This window comes from Onychostruthus taczanowskii, unplaced genomic scaffold (genome assembly GCF_017590055.1).
Source record: "Onychostruthus taczanowskii isolate IOZ18803 unplaced genomic scaffold, ASM1759005v1 scaffold54, whole genome shotgun sequence".
Lineage (NCBI taxonomy): Eukaryota > Metazoa > Chordata > Aves > Passeriformes > Passeridae > Onychostruthus > Onychostruthus taczanowskii.
In genome coordinates, this window is record NW_024503013.1 from 1140380 (window position 1) to 1154344 (window position 13965).

Here is a 13965-nt window from a genome sequence, read left to right on the forward strand (position 1 = left end):
GATTTAGTCCTAGTTTAGTGAGAAGGCAAGAGAGACTGCACTGGTCAGGCACAGGGCATGGACAGACTGACACCTGTATTGATCATTCCCTGCTCTCATGGGATTGACTGGACCCTTTTATCTCTACATTCACAGAATCATAAAATTCTATTTTTCCCAGTACACTTTGATTCATCACTTCTCCCACTTTTGGTTGCTACTACAAATTTCCATTACAAGTCCTGTACATGCCCAAAATGCACTTCCCATATGTCCTACAGGGTGTTCCCTTGCCCCTCTAAGCAGTAACACTCTCAGTTTATAGTTATCCTGAGAGATGCTCCCCAGTCAACCCTCTTTGATGATTTTCCCACCTGGACCATGGGCTGATTGCTGTGCTGTGAAAACCCTAGAAGAAGCCAGGTTAAGGCTCCATTTCTCTGATGAGGATATTCTGGTTCCCCCATTTCTTTGCATCGACAGATATTGGTCTTTAGCCACACCAGTGGCCCATCTTCCCTTTCTTTGCCGTGCTACAAGACAGGCTCCTAATCATTTGGTGCAACCTGTGAAACTTGCTCCTCTGAAATTAACCCTTATTCTGTAAGAACAGAAAACCAGGTGAATTTATTTGAAGTGGGGCTCATCCACTCACAGTGAGTCTCTTTTTGAGCCTCTGTGCTCCTTTATGTCTGTGGAGATGAGTGCTTTGCCACATAATCTTGCAGATTGTTTTTGGGTAATTTGAGAGGCACCTCCTTTTGCATGCAGAGAAACTTTTGCTGAACTCAAACTGAATAGAAAACTGAAGAGAACTGAAGAGAAACTCAAAACTGAAGAGAAATTTGCTGAAACTCTACTTAGATGTTGCTTTTCACACCCCACCTACTGCCTGCTTGGACTGAATCTATGGAACTATAAATTGAGATAAATTCTTAATTGTTAATAAAAGCATTTTAGGAAAAAATAAATTAAACCACGAGTAAAAAAAAATACTGCTATCAGATGCTACTCATCCAAACATTCTAGAACCTGGAGATGAAACCACTGAGCTGCTAATACTGAGTACAAACTAATATTTAGACCAGTCTCAGTATGTATGTCCAGGCATGTAGTCAGCTCACAGACCTACATTACACTAATAAGAACTATGTGGGAGTCTGGAGGATAACTCAGCTAACCGTGGGCAAGATTCAGACTTGTCATGTCATGTTCAGACGGTCCAGGATGACCAGAACATCTGTAGATAACACACAAAACCATGGAGACTTCTCCTCCCTTCCTGAAACCCCATCAAGACATTGCAGTCATTTCTCCCATGGACAGCATGTGAAAAATGAACTTCAGCTGGTGTTAGCTGTATTGCTTGTTTTCTACCAGAGAACACTTTGTCACTGGAGAAATCTCTAAGCAGCAGAAATACTGAGTAATCCATACAGACCCAAATAAATTAAAGCAGAAGAATGGGAGGTCTGACAAGGCTCATAATACATTCCAGCAATTATAGAATGGTAGTGAGTGATGTATACAGCTTCTCTAGTCCTTCATCAGGAAAGATTTTAATGCAGAATTAATAAAATAATCACTTTTCTACTATGTCTCTCTTGGCTTTTACTCTCCCTGAGATGAACTGAGTGGAATCTCTTAGGTTGTCCATCAACTAATCTCATTCCTCACTTCTAGTCAAGAGTTTTCCAAGTTACCACTTTCCTTCTCTGTCAACATGTTGAGACAGCACTCCATCCTTACAGATAAGGTCAAGTCCACAGCAAATGTATACAGGCTTGCCCAATTTTAAAATGTCTGGATTTTTCTTTGTGGTTTTCTAAATAGGAACTGGAATTTCAGTGGGAACACCTGCATCTCTTTTTACATTTATAAATTAACTTATTTACTACAGCACCTCTGTTTACTACAGCACCTCTAAAAAGATGCAGAAGCCTAAATTTAACTCTGTCCTCAGAGAAAACCCTTGAAAAGAGGGTGAAAACCCTTGGAGAGAGGGTGAGATTTTTCAGGACTGCCTACGTGACTTTAAAATGAGATTTGTTATCAATGAAAAATCAGCTCTAGATCTTGCATCTGAGTCTCATGTCAGTCACCATTCCTTGGACAACTTCAAAGATAAATTCTGCATTAGGACAGCTGTTTCTTCTAGTGATGCAGTAGTGGAGACAGGCAGGATAACACTGAGTTTGCACGGTAATTTGTAGTTTTATTGATACAGAAGATTAAAGTTTTACAGAACATCAGGCAAACCCATCCTCTTATTTGCCCAATACTTGAGGATGAACAGTTACAGACAAGAAAATTATCCAGTTACCTGCAGTGCAGCTAATGATTAAATTAGATTAAAACTGTTAACAATATTATATTGTAAAATATAAGTTTATATACAGTATATAAATACAAAGGCTTTCTGCTCCTTGTCAGGAACATAAGCTAATCATACATTTTGCAGTTTAATTTAGCTTGTGCTAAAGTACATTTCCATCTTAAATATATACCTTAATGTAAACCATACCTATGAAATCTCTCTGTTTCATTCCCCGCCTCTTAACTTGCAACTAATATTACAGCACTTTAAAAGCTGAATGAACACTCTTATTCAGAAGAGGTTTCTGTCAGAATTTCCTTTCTCTTAAATCTTTGGCAATGCTTTACAGGACACTCTCATTAGTCAGACTTAGTTTTTTACCACATGACATTTTAATCTTATCCAAAGCAGGACACTCTGATTCCTGACTCCTTCTGTCTGAAAGAGCAGGCCATGCAAATGTATGAGTGTTAAAATTATAAAAATCCTACACTGTAGGAGAAAATTGACACTGTGCAAAATACATTAATAAACATTTTAAAGATTCAAAAGATAGAACATTGTTAGGCTTGGCTACACTGGCCAACTGCATAAAACCACTACTTCATACCTGGTCAGTCGTAGCCATTCACTGCTCTGGAAACCTGTGCCTGGACAGGCTGCACTGCAGTCAGAGCAGGAAGATGTGCACGCCTTTGTATTTGGGCCAGCCTTTCCAAGGTCTGATGGCTAAGATCAGAACCCTCAAACCTATCAAGCTTCTGAACAAGTTAGCTGACTTTCACAAGGATATGTTTCATTCACTGGGTACCTCTGTAGGCTGTAGGTATCCAGCTCAGCAAATATTCATTGACAGAACCATGGCAGTATTCACTTGCACCTGACAAAATCACCATCAAACTCTGAACCGGACCAGTCCTTCTGCACCCTGGTAGAAGCACCTTCTCAGAGCTGCTCACCAGGACACAACTGAAGCAGAACAGATATGAAAGGACTTCAAAGCCCTTTATTCTCCCAATAGACAAGTAGAAAGATGAAAAACCAAGAGGAAAAGTAACTTGCATTTAAATCCTCTCAGTCCTACTGAAGATGTTTCTTGCACAAATATTTCATGTCAAGTAAAACATGCTGCACAGAAATACATTCTATATGTGTGCAGTGTTTGGGTCAGGTAAGTAACAGATTCACTATGAAACAGATGGAAACACTGAGATCTAATGTCTTTTAAAACAGCTTAAAGACTAAAAAACGTTCAAGATGAAAAGCTGAAGTTACCTTTTTCTTCTCTGCTAACTACCCATGTTTGCTCCACTGTGGCACTTCCATAAGAAAGGCTGATCTGTGGTATCACACAGGCAGACTCATCCCTTCCAAGTGCCTGCCAAGTATTTAACTTTGTCCATGCTAAAATCAGAATTAGAGCATTACTCAGAACTATTGCTTGAACAAATACATGCAGCTTAAACTACATGCTGTAACAAAACCCTATCAGAAATGCCCTCATCCACATGGAGATAAAAGTGCTCATTACAATCACCAGATGGTAGATGAGTGGAAATATTCTTAAGAGAAAATATAAATATAGATATATTTAGCAGTATATTACTCTAGCACTGTAATGCCAAATGGTAGATTACCAAATGGTAAATTTCTGAGGAATACACTGAAGGCAGGCAAAATATTACATATATTTCCATCTTAATTTGTACGACTACAGTGGAGAGGTTTTGGCATAACATATTTCTTGGGGGAATGTTATGATTAAAAATACTCCTTAGAAAAATTTGTTTCTTCATAACAGGAATGAGTATGATAAATAGTTATGTTATTGCACAAACTATAGGGCTTTTAGAAAACAAAACCAAAAATAGTGCTTCAACATTTGGAGTGCAAGTCATCTATGAAGTGTGAGACAGAAAGTCAAATATGAACCCTGAAAATCAGGATTGTACACAGGGACTCAGTATGCAGGCTTATTAAACAAAACAAATTTCTACCCAGATACCAACTTATGAACTTACTGGTTTTTTCTTCCAAAAAAGACAAAAGAAGCAAAAACATGTAAAGAGCATGTTAGGTACTACTTAAGGCAGAACATAAGAATGCAAAAATAATTATTATATATTCCAATAGAAATACAGATATGTAGTCTACAGACTTCAAGCCACAGGCAATAAAAAATACAGCATTTCATACTTTTGTATAGTTGAAATCAAGGATAAAGAAATTGTGTAAAAAAAATGGATCAGGGTAACAGTTACCAAAATGTACAAAAATAAACTGCTTATCATGTGTGATGTTGAATGTTTTTGCATGAAAGTAATATTGCTTTGATAAACAAAACAAAATCTTGTAACTTTTCATTCAAAGTCCAGAATAGATATATAATTACTTTCTAAAAAAATAATGTATTTTCACATGTATATCCTACATCTTACAAACTGTACCTCTTTACACAGTACCAGTAGTTGAAAGCAGGTCCTGAGTTAAGAATTTCTTGTTAAGGAACAAAGTACTTCACAGTGCCTGGTTAATTACTTTAACCCAACCACCAAGTCTGTAGCATTTATATCTGCAGGAAAGCTCCCTGTTGCATTAGCAAGAACTGTGGATGCAGGATAAATGATTTCTTCAACCGTCACATATGTCCCTGTTAAAAATCCAACAAATCCAACAACAGTTATAAAAACATCTTTAAATATTGTCCATAAACTCAGGTTTTCCTTGTAGAATGTGAGGATTTCAACCAGAGGTGGCAGAATCAGTCCCAGAGTGCTGCTGCTGACGGCTCCGACGAAAGAAATCACCAGGTCAAGGCGAGGGATCAGAACTGCTACAGCACCTAAAGCACAACAGGAGAAATGGAGGCTTCAGATTCACTGTCCTCATAAGAAACAACCCTGCAGCAAACACATACCCGAGTGGTTCAGGCTTTTTACACAGCTCCATCATTCAGTATTTTTCCAGCTCCATGTGGTGTGCACTATACAGATGAGTGCACATATTTGTCAGTAACCCACATCTTCATGCTCATCTCAGAGACACAGTTTCAATTCTGAATTTCTGCATGAGCTGGCAGAGCATCAAGTTAAAGTGTTCTTGTACTTACAGGGTAAAGAGATTTGGCCTGCAAATCATAGAGAAATGAACGATATAAAATGGCAAGGAAATGTTTTACTTTTTTTGGTTATTGATAGATTTTTAGGATGAAAGAATAAAAGCTGAGGAAGAGTAGAAGGGGTTGTTGCATGCTGCTCAGGAGACAGTGGGCAAAAATATATTACTGTCTATTGATTTATATAACTAATAATCTAAAAATCACATAAAATTATTCAAAATTAACAACGCTTGTTGATGACTTGGCAGTCACACAGTCATTTAGGTGATATTTACCTACAAACTTGAACAATCTTGGTTTGTACAACTGCACTCAGTCTGTAAACTGTCCAGTTAACTAAATGAGAACTCGGCCCTGCCAAGAGGAGTCTGAACACAAGGCCCACTCAGCCTTTTAAGCTTGGCCAGTGTCACCTCCTTAAACTACAACAGTTACAGAAACAGAATCCGTCATGTTGGACCAGAAACACTCCTGGTTTTAACTGCTTTGGCTGGCAAGGTCCCCTAGTATTAACTCAGTGTCATGTTTTCAGTCCTGGATTAGAAAACAGCTTTCAAAAGCCTCTGTATGAGCCCTGTATGTGGTAGAAATGTCTTTATTCCCTTCCATGAATATACTGCCTTTTAACTATCAGGCATTAGTGTAAACATCCACAGCATCAGCCTGTTTGCACCTTTCCACCACACCTCATCAAGATGAAGAAGCAATCATAAATAAAGGGGAAGGGGAAAAGAGCTGTAAATGCCACCAGCACACACAAAAATACCATGTAATATGTTTTGGCTTTTCCGTAACTCCCTTCTTCACTCTGATGCCAAAATAAAAGCATGTTGGTTTTAGAGCAATTTCACTGACCATATGTTATTCAGTGTTTATGGTAATGAACAAATGGAACAAGCAGGAAGGAAATCTCCACAAAATATGTGAGGATGAAAACCAAAAGGTATGTATTAGCTTTATAATGCATAACCATGAAGTTGTGCTTTCTATTTGCAGAGTGCCTTTGCTGTGGGCTGAATGGCACCAGCTGCATGAAATTCTGACACACTGTGATTATGAAAGGCAGCATACTCAAATGATGTTCCTGTTCATGTTCTCCATTGAGAATAACTTTGGGAAAACTGCACTGGAAAATACACTCAAAATTCACTTACAGAACACAACAGTTGTCCACTGCTACCTGGCAACTGTTTGCTACACATCTTAATGAAACCTGTTAACTATAGAGTTCTCACATAAAAAGCTAAGACTAAAAGGAATAAACCTGCAGAGGGAGAGTGGATTCACTGGCTCATCCTATTTGAAAGGAACATATCATGCACAGATCTGCCAGAAAAAAAAATCAATTAACTTGCTCCTGCTTGAGATGACTATAGTTTATTAACGCTTTCGGATTCTACAGAGATATGAGAGGCACTGTTTAGCCAAAGAAAAACTGGGCAGAGACAGAAGTGGAAACCTTAGAAACACCCTGGCACACACGAAAAGGTAAGACAGGTTTTTTTCATCCCACTGTTAGGATGGACCTACTCAATGCCAAACAATTTCTTCTGTTACATGATGTGACATTTGAAGACTGGAAATGTCACATGTTTATGCATTATCCAGGACAAAGCTGAATGAAGTGCGAAAGGAATTATGCCAAAGTTAGTGAAAGTCACCAAATACCCACCACTGTAACTTTTGCAGACAGAAACGTTCAAGCCACAAGAGTAGGCACCACAAATGTACAAACAAAGATGAGCACTCAGACCAGATTGCTAAGGGTGATACTTAAACAGCCATACAGAGTCCAAAAGTAATTGAAAAGTGCAGCTGAAGTGTACTGCAGTGTCTGGTAAAACTCTCAGCTAATGACTATGTTGAATGTGTTGTTCTAAAGTAGAAGAGAGGGCTGCACACTTATTATCTTGCCAATTCAATAGATGTAGTGGGTGTATTCATTAAATATAGATTTTCAACTTCTGTAATAGACCTCTTTCAGTTCCACATGTGGCCAGAGTTTAGAAGGCACTCATTAATTTATAGTTCATCGTTTTGATTCCAACACTCTGCTTTATTAAAATAATGAGTCTATGTTTCATGTCTTTTAATTGGAAAAAAATCCAACTGTAGTTTGTAATTGCTTCAAGTTACAGAAAAACAAAATGCAGTGTGTTGATTTGAATCTCATCAAACGTTTGTCTGACTCATACAAATTTGTATGAATCTGGATATTGCTGTGGGAGGAGGTTTGGAAAAGTGTTTGAAGGTTTTAATTAGTGTCTTATTTATTCCCTAACAAGCCAAGAGAAATACAATGCATGTTTATTACCTACCAAAGAATGTATTCAAGACTTAAGAAAGGGCTGCTTTTTCCAGAAGCAAACAAGGGGCATTCCTACAGGTAGGAAGCCCGATTTTCCCAGCCATTTGTAGGTTTCAAAAATACAATGTAAAGAAGAAATTCTGACCCTTAATCAGCATTCATTATATCTTCTGGTTTGGAAGCTCAGCTGAAGATATAAGTTTTGTATTAGTAGTAAGACTTTTTTTTTGGTCAACAGTTAAATTGTCTTTAGGCTTGAATAAAAGAGTGGGGGCCATATGAACAAAGCATTCTGCAGAGATAACAAGAGGTATAATCATATTGCTTCTACCTTAAACTCTGCAACCTAATCTCAAAAACTACAACTCATGGTTTCTCCAGCCTCTGTCAGCTATGTAGTTCCACATTTGGGTCAGCTGAGACTTTTTGAGGGGAGGAATGCTATAATACAATGTTTAGATTTTCTTAAGGGACATAACACCCCAGTGGAAAGATACTCCTAATTTTATTCTCTTTATTTTGTAGTGCTGCTTCTTTTACAACTTTTTCTCTTTGTTACAGAATCAGCATATTACTCTCTAGACTTGCTTGTTGGGAGGCAATTCCAGTGAGATTGCTGGGGAGAAACAAAGTTTTGCCATCTCCACTCAACCAAAATGCATTATACATGCTGATGAAGGTATAATGAAGTAAAATAGGTGATTGCCATATCCCAATACTTCCTTCCTTCAGTAATCAAATATTGAGCTACCTTATTTTTATCAGAAAGTAATGCATATGCCATGCTAAATCCTTGAGCAGGATGGACACAGCTGTAATCAGGATCTAAGTAAAGATTGAACACAACTTTGGACCTATCCATAGATACTTCAAAAGCAAAGCATATTTATGACTTCATCAAGACACTTTAATCACAGAGCTCACTTAAAAAAACCTTTATTCCCATATTTCTAGAAGGAACTAATTAAATTATAAGCATATTTAGGAAGCCAGAAACCAATTCTGAAATTTAAAATGCTAATAATAATTTCTGCTATATTTTCCTTTCGTTCAATAATAAAGCTGTTTAATATTTCCTTATTAAAATAAATTATTTTTCTGATAGTACCACATTTTAGATTTTATTTAGGTATTCAAACATAATTCTGACCAAAAAAAACCCAAACAGGTCAGTGGTATTCAAATGTTGCATCTGAAAAAAAGAAGTAGTACATACACTACCAGATCAGTAGCATGGACCAAACAAATTGTCCTAACAGCAGGTTTTATAAATAGGCATAGTCAAAAAGATTGTGTGCTTCTCAAGTACAAAAAATGTTGGATATTACCAGGGAGTGGTAACTTCACATAGCTGAAAAGCAAAATAATTCTCTTAAGTGACATACAACCAGTTCTCTTCAAAGGCAGTGACAGTGCTGAGGAGGCCCCTGTCCTGCAGGAAGCCAGCATACACCAAACTTTCTATTTGTACCACTTTTCCAGGACCAGAGAGCAGGCTATAACATTGATGTGTTAAAGATGGGTGTCTGACATCCATATGACCTTGCAAAAACAAAACAAAATTGTATTCTTAGCACACAGATGTCTATGATATGGCAAGGAAGGAGTCCCTTCTGGGAGTTAAAATTGCCAAGAATTCTGCCTGTAGGTAAAATAGCAATTCAAAATATCAGCCTGAATACTCTTTCCTAATCTAATATCCCAGGCTGCCCTCTCTGTCCATCCTTCTTTACCGCAGCAGTGCTCAGCCACTCAATCTGGCATCCTTTTCTTCCCTTCCCCCTACTGCAGTGTTTCCTGGATCCCCTTCCTTAATGCAGCACCTGCATATTTTCTTCCAACTCCCTCCTCCTTTTCTGCAACACTTCCCTCCACATTGCCCAAGTTTTTTGTCTTTTATCTCCTGTGAGAATGGAAAAACATTTCTCTGATATGGACTGCCCCAGAAGGCTCAGCCAGTTTGGATGTAAGGAGCAGACACGTGCAGGCTGGACAACTGTCAAGTCAAGATAAAATCATCTTCTCAAGTCCTACATCACAATTAAAACTATTCACCTTTTAAAAATAATTGTCAAAGTCTAACAAAATCTAATGTTTCCATGAGAACTTGCTCATATAAATTAATAAAAAAGAATGCCTTCCACAGTGGAAACCAAACTGTTTTGATACATACGTACAAAGGAATATGAGACCAAGTAGAAACTGTTACCTATCTGCAGATACACCAATGCAAATAATAACTTAAGAACATTTGTGAATAATTTACGTGTTGATACATGCAGCTTAAAAAAAGGTTTTTAGTTAAAGATTCTGGTATAATTTTACTTTATATTTTGCTAAAAAATTAAAATTAACAAACAGTTTTAGGTGGTGTTTGTCTCAGCTGTTGAGACATTAAGACTACAAGATACATACAGAAGATAATTTTTAAAAAATCTATGTAGATTGGCTTCACAAAAAAATAATTTTCTTCATCCAATTTTCTAAAAAGCACACTTTTAAATTTGCTCAATCTCAAAACCAAAACTAAATGGGGAAAGGAACAAAGCAGAAGACACATTGCAGTTATCCTACCAGGTGACAAATTCTACTTGCACATTGGAGAGAAAGAGGGACAGCTTGCACACAGGACAACCACACACATCATTAGTTTGGCTTTGTTCCCTTTGGAATGAAAAACTCCTTCATCACTATCTTCCTGTAACACACAGTATGAGAGACAGAAACATAAAGTACTTCACATCACTTGCCCTCACACTACACCACCACATTTTTGATTGCTTTGTCCTGTGCTAGTAGGAAAGACCAGACTCACACAGGAGAAGATGGTTTCAATATCCTCCCTTCACAAGGAGAGGTGACACAGGACACTGCCCTGACACACAGCAGGTAATGGGCAGATCCATCCCTTCCCCAGACCCCCAACTTTTCTCAAACATGTAAATAAATTCAGTTTCTACAGCACTTTGCATCCAAGATTTCAAAACTGTTATCAGAAGGGTTTTTATTATTTTTATTCCTTAAGCAGAAAGATACATGAAGAATGACACCCAACCAAAAACCAATTTAATAGCAGCATTGAGTCCACTCTTCTTACCAGGTTAATTAAAATACGTACAGCCAGGGCAAAGGACTGGCACTTAGCACTGGTATGAGACACCTGTTTCAAGGCAGCATTCCCCCCTTGCTCCACTAATAAAATCACTCCCCTTAAGCTGTCTGTGTTCTATACAACCCCAAAATTCAGGCAGTGAAGTTAGCTCAGATTTCACCTTCCACAACCTGCACCCATTTTCAGCAAAATCCACTGTCACAACAATCCAGTGCAGGAGGAGGCTGTGTGAGCAGGTGTGGCTTTACAGGGACAAGGATGAAGCAGCAGTGACACAGCTACGATGCAATTCTTCCCCTACTCTCCTCCTTGGGACCACCCAGACTGACTTCTCTCTCTGAGCCAAATGTCCAAGTGGTAGTTAATGACAGCTTAGCCTCCTCATCCTGTTCTGGCTGTCCCCATCAGATCTTCAGAATTAATGCGTTTTTACTAAGAACCCCCTCGGATGGCGACACACCAAGAAAACCAGGCTGTGAGAGGCCAAGGAATGTCCTCACGCTGCAGTTTGTCCTGAGCTGCAGTACCAAGTGATCTTCATAAAACCAGCAAGCAGACATGCTTGGCACAGCACACACCAGATTAGGTGCAAATGTATTTGACCATTTAGTTAACTACAATCCATGTGGTCAGAAATGGCACCTGTTTCAGGCTGTCAGATCTGAAGCATTTTATTTATTAATTTGTCTCTGCAGTAAATTTATCCGAGCTTTGCTGCTAATACTTTATCATAAAAAAATCTTTTTAGACACTCCCCAGTGAAATAATGCAGCCAGCTGTCAACATGCATTTCTGGATTCAAGGAATGAATGCAAAGCATACACCAAAACTCAGTAATACTGAACTCCAAATGGATGATCCTAGACCGTAAGAGTACTGACACTTCCCACTGGCAGTCTCCTTCTGATTCTACAGGCTCGCCAGAAATGAGTCCACAATTGAACTTTTGTCTTCTTTGTCTCACTCTCTCAAAATAATTTGTGGCTCTGAGACAGCTGAAAGGTTTTGAACCACGCAAGCAAAAATTAATGTTTGCTTATCCAAGGACAAGACTGTTTTTGCTACAGAGAGTAGAGGTGAAGAAAAGAGTCAGCAGGAGTGGTTAAGCCTTGAAGAGCCAGCCATGCTGCTTCCAATGATGCTGAAGAGTGGTATTTTCCAATATTCACCATCACCACTCATACTCCCCAATCTTTCTCTTGGCTGCACTGTATATATCAAGCTATCCCACAGGAAAGTAAGCAGGGATACATGGCTGCTACTTTGTTGTTTCATAACAAAAATAATAATAAATTCAAATAATTTTGTATTAAATTTTTTATATTAAAAAGTTTGTCTTGCCATTATCCTTGAAAATAAAATTTTCATTATATACCTTTTGATTACTACATAAAGCAAGAAATAATGTGGTGAAGATTAAATTGAATATACTTAGCTTTAATCTCAAGCTAATATATTTTGCTCCATAAATACATAAATATGAAGGAGAAACATTGCAAAGACACCTTTAGGAATAGTAAAATTTACTTATCTTTATCCTTCAGGCTTCTTTTCCTGTTTCATAATAAAATTTTACATTTCTTTAATAAAGATAATTGAAGAAACAGATGATTAAGATGACAAGAAGCATCTGTTATTTTGGAATCCTTTTATAGTAACAGAATGAATCAGGGTGCCATAAATTGTAACAATCATGCCAGGTAAATTATCTTCTCTAATCACTATCTCAGGACTAAACAATATATTAAGCAACAGAATAAGTTAGCCCTCCCTCCTCTCACCAAGTATTAAAAAAACAACATAACAAGGAGATAATGCTCTAAATAGCCTTTAAGAAACTTCTGAGTCTCTAACCTATGTTTTTGGGGAGCAGGGGTTGTTTATATGTGCTACAGCTTCCACCAGCAGGAACACATTAATTTGCAGAATTTCCAAACAAGGAAGTGCACCAGACCAGTCTGCTTAATCTGAGAATTCATGACAGAGCTCGGTACTAAGAAAAACCACAAAGAGGAGATTTAAGTGAGGACATACTGTAAAAGAGGCATTTAGAAACATCACATGGAGAAGTCTGGATGGTCTCAGGAAATTCTACTAAACAGACACATTTAAGGGATGCTACAGGCAGTAAGAAAAGCTTTTACAACCACACTGACAACAAAAGGCTGTAAGGAAGAAAGTGATGCTCCTGGATGGAGTGTGGGATTTAGTGACAGCACACCCAGCAAAGGCTCAGGTATCCAGTGCTGCCTTGGCCTCAGTCAGCCCCCCAGCCCTGGTGTCAGTGAAAGCCCTCAATAAGAAGAATTTCCATTAGGAGATGAAGATTAAATCAGGGATTATTTAGACAACTCAAACCATAAGGATATATAGAACATGAAGGGTTGCATTCAAGAGTGCTGAAGAGAACTGGCCAATGTCCTTCTAACACTACTCTGTATTGTCTTTTACAAGTCATGGAACTTGGGGGAAATCCCTGGTGACAAGGGAAATTAAATGTTGTCATGAAAGGCCAAAAGAATAATAGAGGAAAATACAGGCAAGTCATATTTACTTTGGTTCTTGGAAAAATCATGGAGCAAAGTCATCGTGGAGCATATTTCAGGGCACATGAGGGAGAAAAGGGTATCTGGGAACAGAAAATTAATGGATTTATCTGGGAGAAGTCATGTCTGACCATCCTGATATCCTTCTTTGATACAATGTCTGGATTTATGGATGAGAGGAGAGCAGTAGATGTCATTTACCTCAGTTTTAGGAAGGTCTTTGACACTGTCTGCCACAATATTCTCGTGTCTGAATGGAGGGAAAACCTCAATGGACCAAACAATAGTTGTTAATGGCTTGTGCTCTACCTGGAGGCTTGTGTCTGAATGGAGGGAAAACAGATAAGTAAAAAACCTCAATGGACCAAACAATAGTTGTTAATGGCTTGTGCTCTACCTGGAGGCTGGTAAAAATCCTACAGCTAGTAGGGAAAGTAAAAGCTTCCTGTAACTGATAAAAACACTAAATGATCACTTAAGATTACATGAATTATGTTCTCTAAACCTAGAAAATTACAATGCCACCGCAACACTAATATCTAAATATGTCACTATCACAAAGTACCAGGGTTGAAAGTGAGCTGA

At 38.1% G+C, this 13965-nt stretch overlaps 1 protein-coding gene across 1 annotated transcript in view; it reads right to left on the minus strand.

Moving 5' to 3' along the window:
- Nucleotides 1-2187: 2187 nt before the first annotated feature.
- SLC36A4 (solute carrier family 36 member 4) overlaps nucleotides 2188-13965 on the minus strand; it is an 83811-nt gene continuing 72033 nt past the window's right edge. Inside the window, 1 exon segment of the mRNA XM_041417052.1 lies at nucleotides 2188-5138. Within this exon segment, the coding sequence (XP_041272986.1) occupies nucleotides 4831-5138 (308 nt within the window). The 3' untranslated portion in view covers nucleotides 2188-4830.